The sequence below is a fragment of the Bufo bufo genome, chromosome 8 (assembly GCF_905171765.1).
Source record: "Bufo bufo chromosome 8, aBufBuf1.1, whole genome shotgun sequence".
NCBI lineage: Eukaryota > Metazoa > Chordata > Amphibia > Anura > Bufonidae > Bufo > Bufo bufo.
The window spans coordinates 117,917,352-117,939,082 of NC_053396.1; the positions used below are offsets into that span (position 1 = coordinate 117,917,352).

At 42.1% G+C, this 21,731-nt stretch overlaps 1 protein-coding gene across 1 annotated transcript in view; it reads right to left on the bottom strand.

Annotated features, from left to right (window-relative positions):
- Nucleotides 1–21,731, bottom strand: part of TENM1 (teneurin transmembrane protein 1) — an 840,365-nt gene that overhangs the window by 701,274 nt on the left and 117,360 nt on the right. The window contains 1 exon segment of the mRNA XM_040405386.1: nucleotides 7,823–7,830. Within this exon segment, the coding sequence (XP_040261320.1) occupies nucleotides 7,823–7,830 (8 nt within the window).

A 21,731-nucleotide genomic window follows, 5' to 3' on the forward strand; every position in this document is an offset into this window, starting at 1 on the left:
GTCTTAGGGAAGACCAAGTCAGCCCAAGATTTCTTAAGAACACATCTCTTAGGTTGCTCCAGTGACCAACAGGAGTATTTCCGCATGGAAAGTCGACTGGCAACAACATCCATTTCCTTCAAAAAAGCTCTATCATTGGAACAATTACGCCTCGCTCAAATGAGCCCACCTTTAGGTATATTGTGAACCACATGGGAGGGATGATATGAAGAAAAAGAGTGGTGTTACCAGCGGTTTCCTTGCGAAAGATATGAGTTGCCACCGCAAATTTTCTGATATCACCCACGAGGAAAAGATCTAAAAATGAGATGGTAGAAGCATCACAACTAACAGTGAATTTTAAACTGTTTCAGTCTTGAATACTCACACATATGTCAAATAGTCAAAAAACATTTATCTGTTCTCAATTATGATGATCAGTGGACGGATATCTCCTGATCGGGAGTAAAATGTATTGCCCGTCGTGCGTCAACTCTAGCGCAAAAAATTTGCCCTAGCATGTTCTCTGATGCCAAGAATCCGTGAACATCTTTCAGACATTCCACATACAACAAACAGAAATGTGTCTGCAGTCAGCCTACATTATGTGGTATTCATGGCGGAGACATCTCAGGCTTTTAGGTACAGGGGCTGGAAAGTGTTGATCCCCCTAGTCAAGGTGGAGACCATAGGAGAATACTCCTGAATAGAGAATCCTTTTGGATTTTTCACATGGGTTCTTATATCCCCAAAGGATTAAATCGCAAACATGATCTCATATTACACTATTAATTCTTACCTATTTTCTTGTTTTTAAGTTGTGCTTTTTGACATAGTTTTTTTTGCACTACTGTTTTGCATCTTAAAAACACCTGATATAGAAGGTTTCAGCTATTTAAACTCTGATTTGTGCATCCATTCTTTGTCATGAGTAAGGATCGATACTATGTGATCCAAAATGCGTAGACATGGACTGTATGTCGGTTTTTATTGCACTTTTTGAATAAAAGCTGTCACTTTTTTTGGAAGCTGGATTTCGTCTCTACTTTTGGTATTTATCTCGCGCTTGGTTCCCAGCGCTTTCCGTGTTTCCGTCTGTTATTATAGCTAGGTGAGTGCAGCTACTCCTTTTTCTCATTGTGATGCTAATTAGTGCTGAGTCAATCGATGTTCACAAAGTGGACTTCAATCCGAATTTCAGAAAAAATTTGATTAGTTGCGAAGCCGAGTTTCCTTGTGGTTCCCTGAAAATGGCTGTAAAAATTAAAAATATTATACTTACCTCATCTATTTGAGTGCAAAGATCATGAGCGGTGATGTATGATGTCACCATGCCGGCCGGCGTGATGACACAATCACACGCCGAGCGAGATTTCACACTGGATCTTCAAGCAAGATGGCCGCAGCGGCCTCTTCACGATTAAATGGATGAGGTAAGTACAATTTCGATGAACGTGGCACCTGAAGGTTTCAATGATAGGGGCGGCACAATCACTGTTCCCTGTCATTGCAAAGAAATGTGCTTTGTGACTAAGTAATTTCGTCATGAAGCAAATTTATTTGTAAAATTAGGCAAAGCAGCGGAATCGAGTTTTTGAGAAATTCTGTCATCTATAATGCTAATTACAGGGCACAACTTAGTTTAACATTCAGATTATTTATCATTTTTGTCCAGGCCAGTTTCTTTAGATAATTTTTTTTATTTTTAAATCATTCGTTTGAAGCACAATTTAAAAGCAATGCCTGATTTTAATTAGTTGATTTTCAGTAAATTTTTATTTATTAGTACATTTGTTAGTTTTACATTATTTTAGTGACCATTGTGGGATTTATAATCTTTTTTTTTATGGAAGGGTACCAACAATTTTGTCCTGTTCAGTAATCTTTGTTGTCAATAGCAACCAATCACAATACAGCTTTCATTTCATATTCTGCTTTAAAAAAATGAAAGGCTATAAATCAGGTATACCGAGGCCACTCTGACTTAGGGTATGGCCACATGGAGCCCGCAGCTGTCTTTCATTTCATAATGAAGAATGCACTGTATAATCGGTCTTCACTGTTAATGGCCATGAGGCACCTTTAAACAAGGGCAGTTGCTGGTATGGTGTTTGGCTGGTTAGGTGGGGACACAATATGCTGGCATACCCACTTGTCCAACCCCAGCGCTCTCTTGCACTACAGGTGGGAGCCCTTATTCTGCCATCTGCTTTTACACATCATCTAATATTGATGAAAATATGTTATCAGGAACATCCAGCTTCTCCTCCCTCTGCATCTTGCTGACTTTTCTAGGAAGCAAAGACAGCAAAAGATGAGGATGGTCACCATTAAGACCAGGCCCCCCTAAGGGGTGCAGACTAGATGATATTGGTTGGCATGTTGGGCACTGGAATAATAAAGGCTTCCATCTTATTGGTATTTAATTCCTTTTTTAATCAACTAGCTGCTGACCCGGCATTGCTCAGGTATTTATTTATTGCAATTTTACAAACCGGATTCCAAAAAAGTTGGGACACTAAACAAATTGTGAATAAAAACTGAATGCAATGATGTGGGGATGGCAAATGTCAATATTTTATTTGTAATAGAACGTAGATGACAGATCAAAAGTTTAATCCGAGTAAATGTATCATTTTAAAGGAAAAATACGTTGATTCCAATTTTCACAGTGTCAACAAATCCCCAAAAAGTTGGGACAAGTAGCAATAAGAGGCTGGAAAAAGTAAATTTGAGCATAACGAAGAGCTGGAAGACCAATTAACACTAATTAGGTCAATTGGCAACATGATTGGGTATAAAAAGAGCTTCTCAGAGTGGCAGTGTCTCTCAGAAGCCAAGATGGGTAGAGGATCACCAATTCCCACAATGTTGCGCAGAAAGATAGTGGAGCAATATCAGAAAGGTGTTACCCAGCGAAAAATTGCAAAGACTTTGCATCTATCATCATCAACTGTGCATAACATCATCCGAAGATTCAGAGAATCTGGAACAATCTCTGTGCGTAAGGGTCAAGGCCGTAAAACCATACTGGATGCCTGTGATCTCCGGGCCCTTAAACGACACTGCACCACAAACAGGAATGCTACTGCAAAGGAAATCACAGAATGGGCTCAGGAATACTTCCAGAAACCATTGTCAGTGAACACAATCAACAGTGCCATCCGCCGTTGCCAGCTGAAACTCTACAGTGCAAAGAAGAAGCCATTTCTAAGCAAGATCCACAAGCTCAGGCGTTTTCACTGGGCCAGGAATCATTTAAAATGGAGTGTGGCAAAATGGAAGACTGTTCTGTGGTCAGACGAGTCCCGATTCAAAGTTATTTTTGGAAATCTGGGAAGCCATGTCATCCGGACCAAAGAGGACAAGGACAACCCAAGTTGTTATCAACGCTCAGTTCAGAAGCCTGCATCTCTGATGGTATTGGGTTGCATGAGTGCGTGTGGCATGGGCAGCTTGCATGTCTGGAAAGGCACCATCAATGCAGAAAAATATATTCAGGTTCTAGAACAACATATGCTCCCATCCAGACGTCATCTCTTTCAGGGAAGACCCTGCATTTTTCAACAAGATAATGCCAGACCACATTCTGCATCAATCACAACATCATGGCTGCGTAGGAGAAGAATCCGGATACTGAAATGGTCAGTCTGCAGTCCAGATCTTTCACCTATAGAGAACATTTGGCGCATCATAAAGAGGAAGGTGCAACAAAGAAGGCCCAAGACGATTGAACAGTTAGAGGCCTGTGTGAGACAAGAATGGGAGAGCATTCCTATTTCTAAACTTGAGAAACTGGTCTCCTCGGTCCCCAGACGTCTGTTGAGTGTTGTAAGAAGAAGGGGAGATGCCACACAGTGGTGAAAATTGCCTTGTCCCAACTTTTTTGGGATTTGTTGACACCATGAAATTCTGATTCAACATATTTTTCCCTTAAAATGGTACATTTTCTCAGTTTAAACTTTTGTTCCGTGATTTATGTTCTATTCTGAATAAAATATTAGAAGTTGGCACCTCCACATCATTGCATTCAGTTTTTATTCACAATTTGTATAGTGTCCCAACTTTTTTGGAATCCGGTTTGTATATAAAATAACAGTGACTTTCACAATAGCCGCCCCTTTAACGGTAACCGCCCCTTTAACAGTGACTTTCACAGTGGCCACCCCTTTAACAGTGACCGCCCGTTTAACAGTGACTTTTACAGTGGCTGCCCCTTTAACAATGACTGCCCCTTTTACAGTGATTTTCACAGTGGCTGTGCCTTTAACAGTGACCGCCCCTTTAACAGTGAACTCGACGGTGCCCTCCCCTTTAACAGTGAACTCCACAGTGCCCACCCCTTTCACAGTGAACTCCACAGCGCCCGCCTCTTTAACAGTGAACGCCACAGCGGCCCATCCATTTAATAGTGGCCCCTGCCCCCCCTGCATGTAGCAGTGTAGTTGTGCCGTCATACGTCATATGACTGAATATTTCAGGACCTGCGAACTGCTAAAACCTGTGATCAATTGTTATGGCAACCTGGAGTAGGACCTGCAAGCTTCTATTGGCTGATAAGGGACATGTGACCGTGTGTATGGCAGTTAGGATTTAAGTGAAAGGCTGGCAGACTTGTATTGGATAATGCGGGTCATTTTTTGGGAATATCTTGAGAACGGTACCTCCTAGAGAGCTGAGACCCCCGCAAGATTTCTTTCCAGGTAGCAACGGATGTGTATACCAAGTTTCTTTGAAATGAATGGTTGCGTTTTTGAGTTTTCGCAGAGCATCCATACATACACACATACATACACACATACGTCCTTATTTATATATATAGATTTCAGCAACACTCTCCCTAGCGCATGAGCACTTGCCACATTTCTCCTTATGCTCAGCTCACAGGACAATGGCGGAGACAACACACAAGATGAGGGTTTTAAAGGGCTATGACATCACAGGGGATGGCTATCTGTGGACTGGCTGGTTGCATGGCATTATTAGTGATTTTTTTGTTCCCGGGCAGCTGCCATTTTAGGAAAACCTGATTTGTTACCACGAAGTGCAAGGAAATTTGGATTAGTTGCAAATCAAAGTTTTCCTAAATTTTGGACTGAATTCTGCTTCAAATGCTTCGCTCAACACTAGTTTTTATTATAAACATTTTACCATTTTACATTTTGTCATCTTAACTGTGTGGATGTAAAAACAGCTTTATTGTACTAATGGAGTCCTAGTTTAAGTGGTTGTCTAATCCCCCAAGGTAAACTAACTGAGTCATCAGCTAAGGCAAGGAATCCATTTAATATTTAAAAAGCCACTCACTTATTTCAGCATTCGATGTCAGGAGTTTACTCAGTCTAAATCCTATGTGTAGCTGTGTTGGCAGGCTTGCCATGCCAAACAGTCAAGTCCTGGCTGATTGACTTATTAACAAAGCTGGAAGCGGAACCTATCATTCCCCTGGCTCAGTGTCCAAACCTAGAGCAGCAAGGGGTATTTAAGTTTGCTACTGAGCCTTTGCAAGTACTGGTGATTTTGTATACATGTGTCTAAGCTTTGTTTGCACCTCTATACTATGTACCTAAACTGTAGACTTGAGATGAGCAAATTTCTTGAAATTTGTTTCATGTTCAAATCAGATAATTAAAAAATTATGCTCCAAGTGCCCTGGAAATTGATACATAAAACTCTCTCTGGGTTTTTGCATATCTTAGTTCTGCTGACAGACAGGCTTTATATTATTTTTTTAAGGGAAGCTAATTAGCATAACTGTGTTTCTGGGAAATATATTCAAATTAGCTTTCCTTAAAAAAAGAAAAAAACACTAAGCCTATATGATGGCAGCAAAATTAAGATATGCTAATTAGCATATATTTTTCCCAGAAATGCTGAGAAATGTTGGCTGGACAACAATACTTATCATGCATACTATGGGGCTGTACCAAAAAGAGAAAGAGTACCCAGCAAACAAAACATACATTTTTCCCAGAAACCCAGAGGGGCATACTATTCTCTCTCTATTCGCTCATCTCTGCTCTAGACTTACTGCTTTCTCACTTCTTGTCTGTTATATTGTTTTCTCCTGGTATTTTGGCCGTGATAAATTTCAGGATTAACCTTTCATCCACTGTTCTGGCTCTATCCACCTCTCCTGATTCTGACCCTTCTTGTCTACTACTTCTTCACGGAAGACCTTGCATACTTCAGCAAGACAATGCTAAACGACATACTAAGTCCATTATAACAGCATGGCTTCATAGAAGAAGAGTCCAGGTGCTAAACTGGCCAACCTGTAGTTTATGCTGTTCCCCAATATAAAACATTTGGTGGATCATGAAACGAAAACTCCACAAAGAAGACCCAGGACTGTTGAACACCTAGACGACTACTGCAGATAAAAATGGGACAACATTTCTCTCCCAAGAGTTCAGCAATTAATCTCCTCACTTCTTAGTCATTTACAGATTGTTGTTCAAAGAAGGGGGGAGGCTACACAATGGCAGACATGGCCATGTCCTTACTTTTTTTTTTTGATGTGTTGCTGCCATCAAATTCTAAAAGTTAATGTTTTTCCATAAAATGGTAAAATATCTCAGTTTGAACATCTGATATGTGTTCTATGATCTATTGTGAATAAGCTATGGGTCTATAAGATTTACAAATCATTGTATTTGGTTTTTATTTACATTTATTTTCATTTTATACCGTACCCAACTGTTTTTGAAATAAGGTTGTGCATCACTTCTTGGTGAGCATATTAGTCTATGATATTTACATAGTAACATAGTATATAAGGCCGAAAAAAGACATTTGTCCATCCAGTTCGGCCTGTTATCCTGCAAGTTGATCCAGAGGAAGGCAAAAAAAAACTGTGAGGTAGAAGCCAATTTTCTCCACTTAAGGGGGAAAAAAAATTCCTTCCCGACTCCATTCAGGCAATCAGATAACTCCCTGGATCAACGACCACTGTCAACGACCTCTGTAATATTATTACACTCTCTGTCAGTAATCTACTATTCATTGCAGCTACCACACATGCACATGTCCTGCTGTATTCTCTATATGGACAATATAGAAAGCACATGTATGTTTCCAATAGGGCCGCGTTAAGCAGATCCAGTAGGCTGTTTTCAGATCCATTACTGGCGGGCGCATGCACTGCCGGAATTCAATCCGGCCCCATTCACTATAATGGTGATGGTGGAAATCCAGCCGCAACCTGACAAATACCGCTGTGAAGCAAGCCTTACTTGAATAAGAATGAAAACACACAAAAATATACCTTTCTGCATCCTTTGAATTCACAGCCTGCTGGATCCATTACTGGCCGGCACATGCACTACCAGAATTCTGCCCAGCCCCATTCACTATAATGGGTATGGTGGAGATCAAGCCGCAACCTGACAAATTCCGCTATGAAACAAGCCTTACTTGAAGAATGAAAACACACAAAAATATACCTTTCTGCCCCCTTTGACTGCACATTATTATCTTTATTTCTATTTCTTTGTATTCCATTGCCTACATTTATATATGTGTGCTCCTAAGTTAGCTCAAGACTGAAAGGCATCTTCTGGCTTCATATTCAGTTTTTATTTTATCATTGATTTGAGGCTTTAACTTTGTGCTGCTTAATAAAATATTGTGAGGCATGTCAACAATCACATGCAATAAATGTAACCACTAGAAATCAAATGCATATTTTCTGCTTTTCTAAACTCTAGAATGGTAAAAAAAGAGAACCCCACATGCATTTAGACAAGTTACGCAGAAACTATCAAAGCAAGTCCTAAAACAAATGACACGATTAGTACATACATAAAAAAGCCCAAAGCAACATTCAATAACAGTCTATCACCCTGAAGCCTTCGCTAAGCTAGAGGAAAATTAATGACACCACCACCAAGAGGAAGATATGAAACAGCACACCTCATAACACTAGAAAATAATGTTCACATCCAGCATAACTACCAGAACTAGAACAGATCTATATGTTCAATTTGGCCAATTAATGATATTTCTAGGCACAACCTGAAACTACTGCACAGGCAGGGAAATGAACAATGCCCATGATTATATGCACCGATCATAAGCTAATGTTATTGTTATTACAATTTAATAGCACAAATAACAATAGCTGTCAGAGAAAATGGGTCTATTATATAAGCTAATAAATTGCATAATTATTTGACTGTTTTAATGTCTCATCAAGGATTGCCTGCAGTATTTCAACAATGCTTAACATGTATTTGATATCAATTTTATGCTTTTTTCAAACTGGAAAACAATATGTATTGAGATGCATACAAAATATCAAAACAGGATAACAAATTATTACAATTTATGGATTATCAAATGGACATAGAAAAATAGAATAATATAAGATACACAAGCAAAAACTTTCAGTGAAACACACAAGTCAAATTTTGATAAGCCCTATTGTATGACTTTAATCTGTAATATTTGTTTTCCCTGAAAATACATATATTGAAGGAGATTTACTATTCAAAATCTCAGAATTCTAGCACAAATGGAGCCCACAAAACTGGGGTATATGATTTGCACTAAATTTGTCAATAGTTTTAAACACTTTTCTACCCTTTTTGCGACCTGTCCAGCAAAGGGGCATGGCTTTCTTCAAAGGTGACATAGCTTTATAGGAAAGGCGGGATGGCTTAGATACAACACCATGCACCAAAAAAAATGGTGCATTTCTTAAAATAAACTAAGCTAACAAACAGGTGGTTTAAAGGTGCACCACATTTATCATTCAGCATCAGATGCAGTGCTAAATCTGAAGCAATTTAAAACTGTCTGTCTAAGTTCACAATGTCTTGCATTTAGACAGTATTAGTAAATCTGCCCCATTGTGTCTTTCTCTGTAGATGGGGAAATTTGGAACATTTCAACATACTTTTTTGTTAACTCTTTGATATAATAATCAACACAATTTGCTGCAAATTTTACACCTTGAGAATTGATTCTGCCATCTTTAAGTGCAGTTTCATGTTTCTGAAATGCTGCCACATGTTAGGGTCTGTAATTGTAGAGTCAACTGCAACTCAAAGAACCTTCATGGTTTTAGATAACTCAAATTACATGCTATATAAACTTATGATAATCTAAGTTTTGTTTAGACCTGTGGGAGGTCTGGGTATTTCAGCTATGGCTCATACCCTATGAACCATATGAGCAGCACTGTGGCTCAGTGATTAGCACTGGTGGCTTGCTGGGGTCCTAGGTTTGAATCTAAGTGCAATGCCTTCATGAGGTTTGTATGTTTTCCATGTGTTTGCTTGGGTTACCTCTGGGTACTCTGGCTTCCTCCCACACTCATAAGACATAGTGTACTAAGGGATCTTACATTGTGAGCACCCATGGAGATAGCAAGCAATGAAAAGTGTTGTAGAATATGTCAGTGCTATATAAGTGAGTAAAATAAATACCCTAAAATGAAGCCATACTTTGCCCATGTTAAACCAATGGATCTATATTTTCCCCATATAAGACAATGGGGCTGAACTAAGAATTAGCATTTTAGCTTCCACTGTCTTATATTTAGAGAACCCTGATTCTAATAAATAATTTAAATTTTCATATATTTACACATCTACACTCACCTAAAGAATTATTAGGAACACCTGTTCTATTTCTCATTAATGCAATTATCTAGTCAACCAATCACATGGCAGTTGCTTCAATGCATTTAGGGGGGTGGTCCTGGTCAAGACAATCTCCTGAACTCCAAACTGAATGTCAGAATGGGAAAGAAAGGTGATTTAAGCAATTTTGAGCGTGGCATGGTTGTTAGTGCCAGACGGGCAGGTCTGAGTATTTCACAATCTGCTCAGTTACTGGGATTTTCACGCACAACCATTTCTAGGGTTTACAAAGAATGGTGTGAAAAGGGAAAAACATCCAGTATGCGGCAGTCCTGTGGGCAAAAATGCCTTGTGGATGCTAGAGGTCAGAGGAGAATGGGCCGACTGATTCAAGCGATAGAAGAGCAACGTTGACTGAAATAACCACTCGTTACAACCGAGGTATGCAGCAAAGCATTTGTGAAGTCACAACACGCACAACCTTGAGGCGGATGGGCTACAACAGCAGAAGACCCCACCGGGTACCACTCATCTCCACTACAAATAGGAAAAAGAGGCTACAATTTGCACGAGCTCACCAAAATTGGACTGTTGAAGACTGGAAAAATGTTGCCTGGTCTGATGAGTCTCGATTTCTGTTGAGACATTCAAATTACCATTTGGAGTAAACAGAATGAGAACATGTATCCATCCTCTGATGGCTACTTCCAGCAGGATAATGCACAATGTCACAAAGCTCGAATCATTTCAAATTGGTTTCTTGAACATGACAATGAGTTCACTGTACTAAAATGGCCCCCACAGTCACCAGATCTCAACCCAATAGAGCATCTTTGGGATGTGGTGGAGCGGGAACTTCGTGCCCTGGATGTGCATCCCTCAAATCTCCATCAACTGCAAGATGCTATCCTATCAATATGGGCCAACATTTCTAAAGAATGCTATCAGCACCTTGTTGAATCAATGCCACGTAGAATTAAGGCAGTTCTGAAGGCAAAAGGGGGTCCAACACCGTATTAGTATGGTGTTCCTAATAATTCTTTAGGTGAGTGTATATTCTACATAAATCAGAATCACTTCACACAGTGAACCACCACATTTCCATTTATGAAGAATATATCTGCTACTTAGTATAGACAGCTGTACCTTCACTGTAAAATTAATTTAATCTATAAAATGAGGGGACTTGATGTTTCACTGCACTGTCACTACAACACAAGACATATGACATGGCTTTTAACAAAATACCAAATCCATCAATATTTTAAAAACATAAACAGCAACATAAAATAAAAAAGGTTATATGGACAGTTTTTGTGACTCCATAGGTGTAATACACTGATGTTAAACCATTTTGTGCTCAACATTAACTGTTCAAGTCAATTATAGCAAGGACTCTCATCTTCTATCTTTAAAGTCACGGAAGATACCTAAAGATCTATGTCATTCTAGAAATGTTATCTTTGCTAAAAGAACCACCATGCAGAATAGATTGCCATTTAAAACCTGTCTGGCTGTATAAAACCAGATGCTTGAGATAACATTGGTTTTAAATAGACATTACTACAAATGATGCTAGGTTGAAAAAGGAGAACTGTCAAATATGGAAAGATGTTTGATTTCATAAGTCTCTGTGTATGTATATATATATATATATATATATATATATACCGTATATGCCGGCGTATAAGACGACTGGGCGTATAAGACGACCCCCGACTTTTACACTGAAAATATAGAGTTTGGGATATACTCGCCGTATAAGACTACCCCTTTTTCAACACACACCAAAGAAAAATTTAAAAAGCATTAGATCTGATTTCAATATGGTAATTTTAATTCAAATAAGTATGACATGCTGTTTGCATGCCATCCCTGCATTCCACCACCATCCCTAGGTACCACTGCCATCCCATGGTATCACCACCATCCCTGCATCCACCACCTTCCTTGTCCTCCCTCCCTGCCTCCCAGACCCTAAACATGTGCCACCTATACCCTGAACATGTTTTTGTTATGTTATTCTTCATATTCACATTCACATATGCACATCTGCGCCGCACTTAGATACGCCGCACGGAGATCTCGCACATGCGCAGGAGCGAGATGCGAGCGGCCGTGAGGATCCCGTGTATCCACGCTCGCCGCATGAAATCTCGCACATGCGTAGGAGCGAGATGCGAGCGGCCGGGAGGATGGTGGTACAAGGAGCATACAAGGTACAGAGCAGGGGGGAGGCATACAAGGTACAGAGCAGGGGGGGAATACAAGGTACAGCGCAGGGGGGCATATGCCGTGGGTTACATCACAGCTCTCAGCTGCTGGGGATACAAGGCAATAGCCCGGGCTCTCTCTGTTGATAATTCGGGCGTCCCAGCACTGCAGCGCCCGCCATACCCGGCGTATAAGACGACCCCCCACTCTAGAAAATATTTTCTAGGGCTCAAAAGTCGTCTTATACGCCGGTATATACGGTATATATATACAGTACAGACCAAAAGTTTGGACACACCTCATTCAAAGAGTTTTCTTTATTTTCATGACTATGAAGGCATCAAAACTATGAATTAACACATGTGGAATTATATACATAACAAACAAGTGTGAAACAACTGAAAATATGTCAGATTCTAGGTTCTTCAAAGTAGCCACCTTTTGCTTTGATTACTGCTTTGCACACTCTTGGCATTCTCTTGATGAGCTTGATGAGGTTGTCTTTTGCCGAGATATTTCTCTCACCCAGCATGGGTATATGTAAAAAGACACCCCAAAACACATTGCCCTACTTCTTCTGAGTACGGCGATACCAGATGTGTGACACTTTTTTGCAGCCTAGGTGGGCAAAGGGGCCCACATTCCAAAGAGTACCTTTCGGATTTCACAGGGCATTTTTTACAGATTCTGATTTTCAAACTACTTCTCACGCATTAGGGCCCCTAAAATGCCAGGGCAGTATAACTACCCCACAAGTGACCCCATTTTAAAAATAAGACACCCCAAGGTATTCCGTGAGGGGCATGGCAAGTTCCTAGAATTTTTTTATTTTTTGTCACAAGTTAGTGAAAAATTATGATTTTTTTTTATTTTTTTTTCTTACAAAGTCTCATATTACACTAACTTGTGACAAAAAATAAAAACTTCCATGAACTCACTATGCCCATGACGAAATACCTTGGGGTGTCTTCTTTCCAAAATGGGGTCACTTGTGGGGTAGTTATACTGCCCTGGCATTCTAGGGGCCCTAATGTGTTGTAAGTAGTTTGAAATCAAAATGTGTAAAAAATGACCTGTGAAATCCTAAAGGTGCTCTTTGGAATGTGGGTCCATTTGCCCACCTAGGCTACAAAAAAGTATCACACATCTGGTATCGCCGTACAAGAATTTGGGCAATGTGTTTTGGGGTGTCATTTTGCATATACCCATGCTGGGTGAGATAAATATCTCGGCAAAAGACAACTTTTCCAATTTTTTTTATACAAAGTTGGCATTTGACCGAGATATTTCTCTCACCCAGCATGGGTATATGTAAAATGACACCCCAAAACACATTGCCCAACTTCTGAGTACGGCGATACCAGATGTGTGACACTTTTTTGCAGCCTAGGTGGGCAAAAGGGGCCCACATTCCAAAGAGCACCTTTAGGATTAATTTTTTACACATTTTGATTTCAAACTACTTAACACACATTAGGGCCCCTAGAATGCCAGGGCAGTATAACTACCCCACAAGTGACCCCATTTTGGAAACCAGACACCCCAAGGTATTTTGTGATGGGCATAGTGAGTTCATGGAAGTTTTTATTTTTTGTCATCATATTCCGCTAACTTGTGACAAAAAATAAAAAGTTCTATGAACTCACTATTCCCATCAGCGAATACCTTAGGGTGTCTACTTTCCGAAATGGGGTCATTTGTGGCGTGTTTGTACTGTCTGGCCATTGTAGAACCTCAGGAAACATGACAGGTGCTCAGAAAGTCAGAGCTGCTTAAAAAAGCGGAAATTCACATTTTTGTACCATAGTTTGTAAACGCTATAACTTTTACCCAAACCATTTTTTTTTTTTTTACCCAAACATTTTTTTTTTATCAAAGACATGTAGAACAATAAATTTAGAGAAAAATGTATTTATGGATGTCGTTTTTTAAAAAAAAAATTACAATTGAAAGTGAAAAATGTCATCTTTTTGCTAAAATTTCGTTAAATTTCGATTAATAACAAAAAAAGTAAAAATGTCAGCAGCAATGAAATACCACCAAATGAAAGCTCTATTAGTGAGAATAAAAGGAGGTAAAATTCATTTGGGTGGTAAGTTGCATGACCGAGCAATAAACGGTGAAAGTAGTGTAGTGCAGAAGTGTAATAAGTGGCCTGGTCATTAAGGGTGTTTAAGCTAGGGGGGCTGAGGTGGTTAATAGCTATCAAGGCAATCTATAGTTAGCAGTGTCCACTTAGTGGTGTTTTATCACTTTAGCATTTATTCTATTATCACTGGTAACTACACTGCCTACAATGCAAATACCAATAGTACAGAGACTGGAAGAGCAGGGATGCTGGAAGATTTCATCTCTGAAGCTTGATGCATTGTTAATTCAGCTATTGACTATATTATAATAACAAATCCACCAGATTTATAAAATTACTCAGGGATCTATCTATAATATTATCACACAATAAGGTTCCTACTATCTTCCTCAGAAGACAATGCAACACCTGTGAGTAAAGTAGAGAGGCAAGATAGAATCAGGTCCTCTGCATTGGATCAGGTTTTGCATTATATTCAAATTAATAAAGAATAATCTGGGGGGCATGGCCAGCAGCCAAGATGGCTAGACGTGTCTGATCAGAGCTCCGTGGCCGACACAGCACTGCGAGATAAATCCTGACCATCACCTGCATCTATCAAGGCAGAAGACCCCCTGAAAGTGCCCTGACACTAGCTGACAGAGTGTGAGCCACAGCAGAGACCGCCCGACTCACCCTGCAGAAGTCCGGTGGGAGCGGTGAGAACGCCAGCCGCATGTGCACCCGGATATATCCCCAGTAAGAAACATACTCGGCGCTGTGCCGCCTCGATTGAAGTGAAAGGAATAGGGAGAAGAGCCGAAGCGGGCAGAGAGATGAAGGGACACGGACGAACAGGGAGAAGGAGATATAGTGCACCCGCCGACTTTCCCGCCAGGTGGTCATATTGCCAGCCGCTGACCAGCATAAGGGAGGAGGAGGGAGCACCTGAACAGCTCAGCACCCAGGCATAGAGGAGACTCCAGAACCCCGCGGGGTATAAGGGGAGAATATTGCCAGCACTTACTACTGTAAACACCCTACAATCCTGAAACAGGGACTAAAAGGCAGCTCAGAACAAGCCCTGCATGTCTCCCTGGCAGCTGACATTGCAGCAAGAAGACCAATAAAGAGGCACAAACGTGGGGAACAACTCTAATTTAGATACATTAACCCCTCAAATAACAGAATAATGGGGCCACAAAAAACACAAAGTGCTGCAGATAAGCTGAAAGAATTTGACAGACAACCATAAGAGGCATTGCAGTCCCCTCTACCGCAGCAAAATTTTCACACTAGAGCTAGTACCGCACCAGACAATGCATTCCCTGCAACGGCATCTGAGGAGGCTCTAGATGAACTCACCCTTAAACAAGTGACAGCACAGGTCCTGGAAGCCATCACTGCCTGCAAGATGTCTCTAACGGGAAAACTAGATGAGGTCAAAATCGACCTATGCCTCCTGCGGCAAGATATGCATAACCTGCGAGACAGAGTTCAACACACCGAAGAGCGTATATACCGAATAGAGGATGCCACGGCCAATGTTCCCAGGTCCTTGTCTGAGCTCAACACTAAAGCAGAACTCTGGAGACAAAAAGCAGACTACTTGGAAAACAGGCTCCGTAGAAACAACATAAGAATTATCGGTTTACCCGAAAAAGCAGAGGGCCGTACACCGGACGAGTTCATAGAGAACTGGATAAAATAACTTTTCCCAGATGCAAACTTCTCTGCAGCCTTCGCGGTGGAAAGAGCTCATAGAGTACCAGCAAGACCGCCACCACCTGGAGCTCCACCTCGACCCATGCTCGCAAGGTTTCTAAATTGCAAAGATAGAGATATGATTTTGGCTCTAGCCAGAAGACGACAGGAAATCAAATACGACAACATCAAAGTCTCCATCTTCCCAGATTCTTCCATGGAACTGCAGAAACAGCGTGCCACCTTCATGGACATCAAGCGGCTGCTGAGAGAGGCCAACGTACCCTACTCCATGGGCTACCCAGCGAAACTAAGAATAAGATATGGGGATCGAGCAGTTTTCTTTACCTCTTCTGGAGAAGTCAATGAGTGGCTAGCCCTACGAAGAAGATCACCAAGACGATGAAGTTCCTGAAACCATCTGCAGAAGGGCCACCAGATGATGCCAGTAGACTGGCTAGGCTAAGTTGATATGCGTAAAACATTGTTATATGTAGCTTTTGGTATAGGCCTATATAGGTTTCATTTAAGTATTTAGGGCCACATTCACTATAATTCTGTGCTTTGATAGAAAATTATGACATTTGTTATAGCCGGCATGCCTCTGTCAAACCATCACCAAAGACAGAGGCACTGGCCCAGAGTCTGGAATAAGGGCAGCTACACTAGACACAACACCTAAACTACAAATATTACGTTGTTAAGACAAAGTTTTCTTTGTCTAGTTGTTACTGTTAGCATGTTTATGGTTAACGAAACAAACCTGCTCAGAATTACCATAGCCATTGCAGTATGCTCAACTCCTGAGATTACCTACAGGCACAGGATTCCATGGCTGAGTTGAAAATTCTTTCATGGAATGTCAGGGGATTAGGAACTCCACAAAAGAGGTCAATGGTGCATACTTTTATCAGAAATGCCAGCCCGCATATACTGTGTCTTCAAGAGACAAACCTCACACCTAATACATCTCTGGGGCTAAAGAAACCGTGGGTACAGTGGTCCACACACTCCTATCACTCCTCCTCCTCAAGGGGGGTGTCCCTATTAGTACATAAACAGCTAAGATGGGAGGCAAAAGAGCTAGCTATTAATACGGAAGGCAGATATTTCTTATCGACAATGTACATTATGTTTTACTAGGCGTTTATAATCCTCCCCCCGGATCCATGCAGATTTTAAATCTAGCAGTCAACTTTGCAGCTGTGTATCCATACGCCAAAATAATTTGTATGGGAGACTTAAATATGATTTTAGATTCCTTGCTGGATCACCTTAATGATGTGGCAAGCCTACCCAATACAGGGAACCCCTCACAGCTCAGCAGATTCTTAACATAGTTTTGGTGGCTCGATCTCTGGAGGTCTAGATATCCCAGGTCTAGAGTATACTCATGTCACAGTAGCAGTCAGAACTCCCTAACCAGGATAGACTATATACTAGGTAATGAATCAGCGCTGTTACACTTGAGGTCCATAATATACTTGCTCCGGGGAATCTCAGATCACTCGCTAATACTTGGCACACTAATTCGCAGTGTCCCCTAAGTCATATACAGACTGAACATAAACCCATTCTGGCTCACCTTTATGGGCTCATCAGATGGGATATCATATTATATACCGGAGTTCCTTAAAACACATGAAAGTGAATCCAATATTGGACTGGTGTGGGACACTCTAAAAGTATTTCTGCGTAGGGCACTGCATTCTAATATTTTCTACATTAAAAGAGATACTAAAACATCAGAGCTGGAGCTGGAGTCCTGGTGCACCACACTTGAACAACAATATATTAGTCGCTCCACTAACGCCAACAGAAATAATTGGCTGCAGGCGGGAAGACAATATCTAACAATACTTAAAGAAAAGCAGACAGGAAACTGTTCTTTTTGAAACAAACAGCCTTCGAGCTGGGAAATCAATCAGCAATGCTACTGGCCCAGTTGATCCGACATGATTCGCAATCTACAGCGATTTTAGCAATTAGAGACCACACGGGACAAGAACTTAGAACCCAAGAAACTATTCTTCATGCCTTCACACACTTCTATCGTGACTTATACAGATCCAATATAACGGTTTCCGAAACGGAGATAGCCACATATCTAGAAAATATTTCCTTCCCCAAACTCACTACATCTCAAAGTACCCAATTAGATCAACCTATATGTTTGGAGGAGGTACTGGTATAGCAGATCTCAACAATGGGAAATCCACAGGCCCAGACGGGCTCCCAAAATAAGTTTATGCTAGGTATTCAGAGGTGTCAGCTCCCTAACTGCTGACCACTTTCCACTCGGCTTTGGAAACGGGACACCTACCGGAATCACTTAGGGAAGCCACAATAGAACTTTTACTGAAACCCGACAAAGATCCTCTTGACTGCGGATCCTATAGACCCATAGCACTGCTTAATGTGGATTATAAAATCCTAACCAAAATTCTTGCCACTCACCTTAACCGAGTAATCCTCTTATTAGTTCACGAGTAGTGATGAGCGGCAGGGGCAATATTCAAATTTGCGATATTTCATGAATATTTTGTAGAATATTCTTAATATATTTGCGAATTCGAGATTATATTCTTCATTGCAAAAATCGGCAATGTATTATTCTTGTAATGCGCGCAAAATACCGGGGTGGGTCACTTATGCTACATTTTTTAAGCTGGTAGAAGTTTCCTGCAACTGGAGAAAATGGTTGACATGGCAGAACATTACAATAACTTTATGTGCAGATAGAGTGCTCCAATATATTTGCGCTTGCGAATTTTCGGCAATTTATGATGCGCATATTTTTTCGCAATACGTGCAACTTGTATAGTAAGGGGAAGGCAACTTTTCTATTGGTTGCTAGTGATGTTGCTAAGCTGTGACAAAGCCTTCTCATTGGCCCACAAGCTAGAAGAAGGGAGGGATGATCACCTGATGTGTACTGTGTTAAAAAAAAAAAAAACTAATATTCGTCATTACGAATATATAGCACTATTTTCTAAATATTCGCGAATTCTCGAAGTGCGGATATTCGTGCTAAAAATTCGCTTTTCGGATATTCGCGCTCAACACTGTTCACGAGGACCAGACAGGCTTCATGCCAGGGAAATCCACCACAGAGAACAAAAGAAGAGTACAGGTGGTGATACAGCTGGGACATTCTATGAACACAGACCGGGCACTAGCCTCACTGGATGCAGCAAAAGCGTTTGATTCCATAGAATGATAGAATGGCGATATCTGATTGGAGGCTTTGGATTTGGACCTCAGTTCCTCAGATGGGTCAGCATGCTGTACAACAACCTGATAAGTAAGCTATTGGTCAACGGAGAACTGTCGAACAGCTTCCCCCTTCATAGAAAGACGAGACAGAGCTGCCCCTTGGCCATTAGGGTGAGGAGCAGTAATAATATAACCAGAGAAACCATGGGCGAGAGGGAGGTTCGTATAGGATTATACACCGATGACATGATTCTATATCTGTCATCACCTGACTCATCCCTCAATAATGCTGTGAACCTGATAGACAAATTTGGGAATTACTCAGGCCTGAGAATTAATTGGGGGAAATCGGTGTACATGCCACTGGGCAGGGCAGAATGGAGTTGACCCTCTCAAGTTTCTCAGCTGAAAGTGGTAGACTCCTTCAAATACCTAGGTGTCCATATCACCAAGCGAATAGGGCACTGTCTCCCAATATACTTCCATTAATCAAACATATCCGGAATAAATGTAAAAACTGGAAACAGTTACCTATCTCGGTGGCAGGACTTATTAACCTAGTGAAAATGATTATACTCCCAAAAATGCTGTATGCTGCTCAGAACTCTGAGATGCATATACCCAAATCAATTTTCAAAGAATTAGATGCCATAACTAGGATATTTATATGGGGCAGATCCCGAGTTAAACTTAGTCTATGGTAGATACGTTAAAGCGTCCGAAAGTACAGGGAGGTATGGCCTTACCAGATTATTTTATATATTACTTATCCGGCCAGATATGGCTCATTAATACCTGATTCACAACAGATGATCTTCCCATATCAGAATATTTCCTAAAAACCTACCTTAAATGCAATACCTTATGGGCAGCAGGGCCGGCCTTTGGGGTGTGCGGGCCGACAGCTCGCAATGTAATATGCGGCAGGCGAAGCGGCACTTGTGTTCTCCCTCGGGGCGGGCCCCCCGCCCCCTCCATCTCCCCCTCCCCTGCATTTAGCAGGGGGTGCCCGGCGCCCGTTGCGGTTTAAAAAAATCAAAATAAAAGTTGCTTATATAAGTTCGGGCGGCCGGCGGCGCCCCTCATGCTGCGCCGCCTGGGCGGCTGAGGCTGAGCGCTTGCCGCTCTAAAGAATCCTGCCTGCGCCTGCTGTGTGCTGTTAATGTAGCGTGGCCGAGCTCTGTTCGATCCGCGGTACAGGAGCTTTTGTTTCCTGTACCAGGCCGGACTGACAGGAAGTGCTCACTTAGTGTGCACTTCCTGTCAGTCCGGCCGGGTACAGGAAACAAATGCTCCTGTACCGCGGATCGAACAGAGCTCGGCCACGCTACACTAGAGGTGGAGGTGGGAGTAGAATGAGAGTGACAAGGGGAGAGGGGGGAGGAAATAATGAGAGTGAAAAGGGGGGGGAGGAAATAATGAGAGTGACAAGGGGAGGGGGGAATAATGAGAGTGACAAGGGGGGAATAATGAGAGTGACAAGGGGGGGAAATAATGAGAGTGACAAGGGGGGAGGGGGGGAAATAATGAAAGTGACAAGGGGGGAGGGAGGGGGGGATAATGAGAGTGACAAGGGGGAGGGAGGGGAAATAATGAGAGTGACAATGGGGGGGAAATAATGAGAGTGACAAGGGAGAGGGGGGGGAATAATGAGAGTGACAAGGGAGGGGGGGTGGAATAGTGAGAGTGACAAGGGAGGGGGGGTGGAATAATGAGAGTGACAAGGGAGGGGGGGAATAATGAGAGTGACAAGGGAGAGGGGGGGAATAATGAGAGTGACAAGGGAGGGGGGGGTGGAATAATGAGAGTGACAAGGGAGAGGGGGGGGAATAATGAGAGTGACAAGGGAGAGGGGGAATAATGAGAGTGACAAGGGGGCGGGAAATAATGAGAGTGACAAGGGAGAGAGGGGGGAATAATGAGAGTGACAAGGGAGGGGGGGGATAATGAGAGTGACAAGGGAGAGGGGGGGAATAATGAGAGTGACAAAGGAGGGGGGGGTGGAATAATGAGAGTGACAAGGGAGAGGGGGGGATAATGAGAGTGACAAGGGAGGGGGGGTGGAATAATGAGAGTGACAAGGGAGAGGAGGGGAATAATGAGAGTGACAAGGGAAAGGGGGGGGATAATGAGAGTGACAAGGGAGGGGGGGGATAATTAGAGTGACAAGGGAAGGGGGGGAAGAGGGTGACAAGGGAGGGAGGGGGGGGGGAGAAGAGAGTGACAATGGAGTCCCCAGAGCCAGACTGCAGCCAGAGTCCAGATCATCTTATTGTCCTGGTGGTAAGTAGACAATGCAATATGTTTATTATTCAATTGTTTAGTTATTAATACTACATTGGAAACGAATTTTCTCAGCTGGACATCGGCCGACACTGCGCATGCGCTGGGAGCCTCACCAGCGGTTAGGGTAGGGAAAAAGCACTGGCCCGTATGTAATTTTTCCCTTCCCTAACCGCTGGTGAGGCTCCCGGTGCATGCGCAGTGTCTGCCGGTGTTCAGCTGAGAACATTCATCCGATCACTGCGCCTGCGCATTGGCCCATAGTTTTTCCCTACCCTAACCGCCGGCGAGGATCCTGGCGCATGCGCACTCTGCTGTGAAATTTCCCTAACCTGTCGTTGTGCGCCTGCGCGGCGCTGCACACCTCCTCACGTCATGTCCGGTGCGACCGGAAGTGACGAGGGTAGGGAAATCTCACGAAGTAGGGAAGTATAACATATAGCGCCACAAGGTTAGATCGCACAGGGCGCCTGAACACCTAAGGCCGGCCCTGATGGGCAGTATTAGAGAGGCCAGCTAAATTTCAAAAGCCTATGCTGCCACTACACAGATTAGCTCAGATGGTTTGGAAAGAGGCTAAATCGCTAGTCAAATTTACTGAGGTAGTCTCAGACATATCTTTGTGGGATAACCAAGTCATAACAACTATGCAGGGAGTAATGGGAGCGGCAAATGGAAAT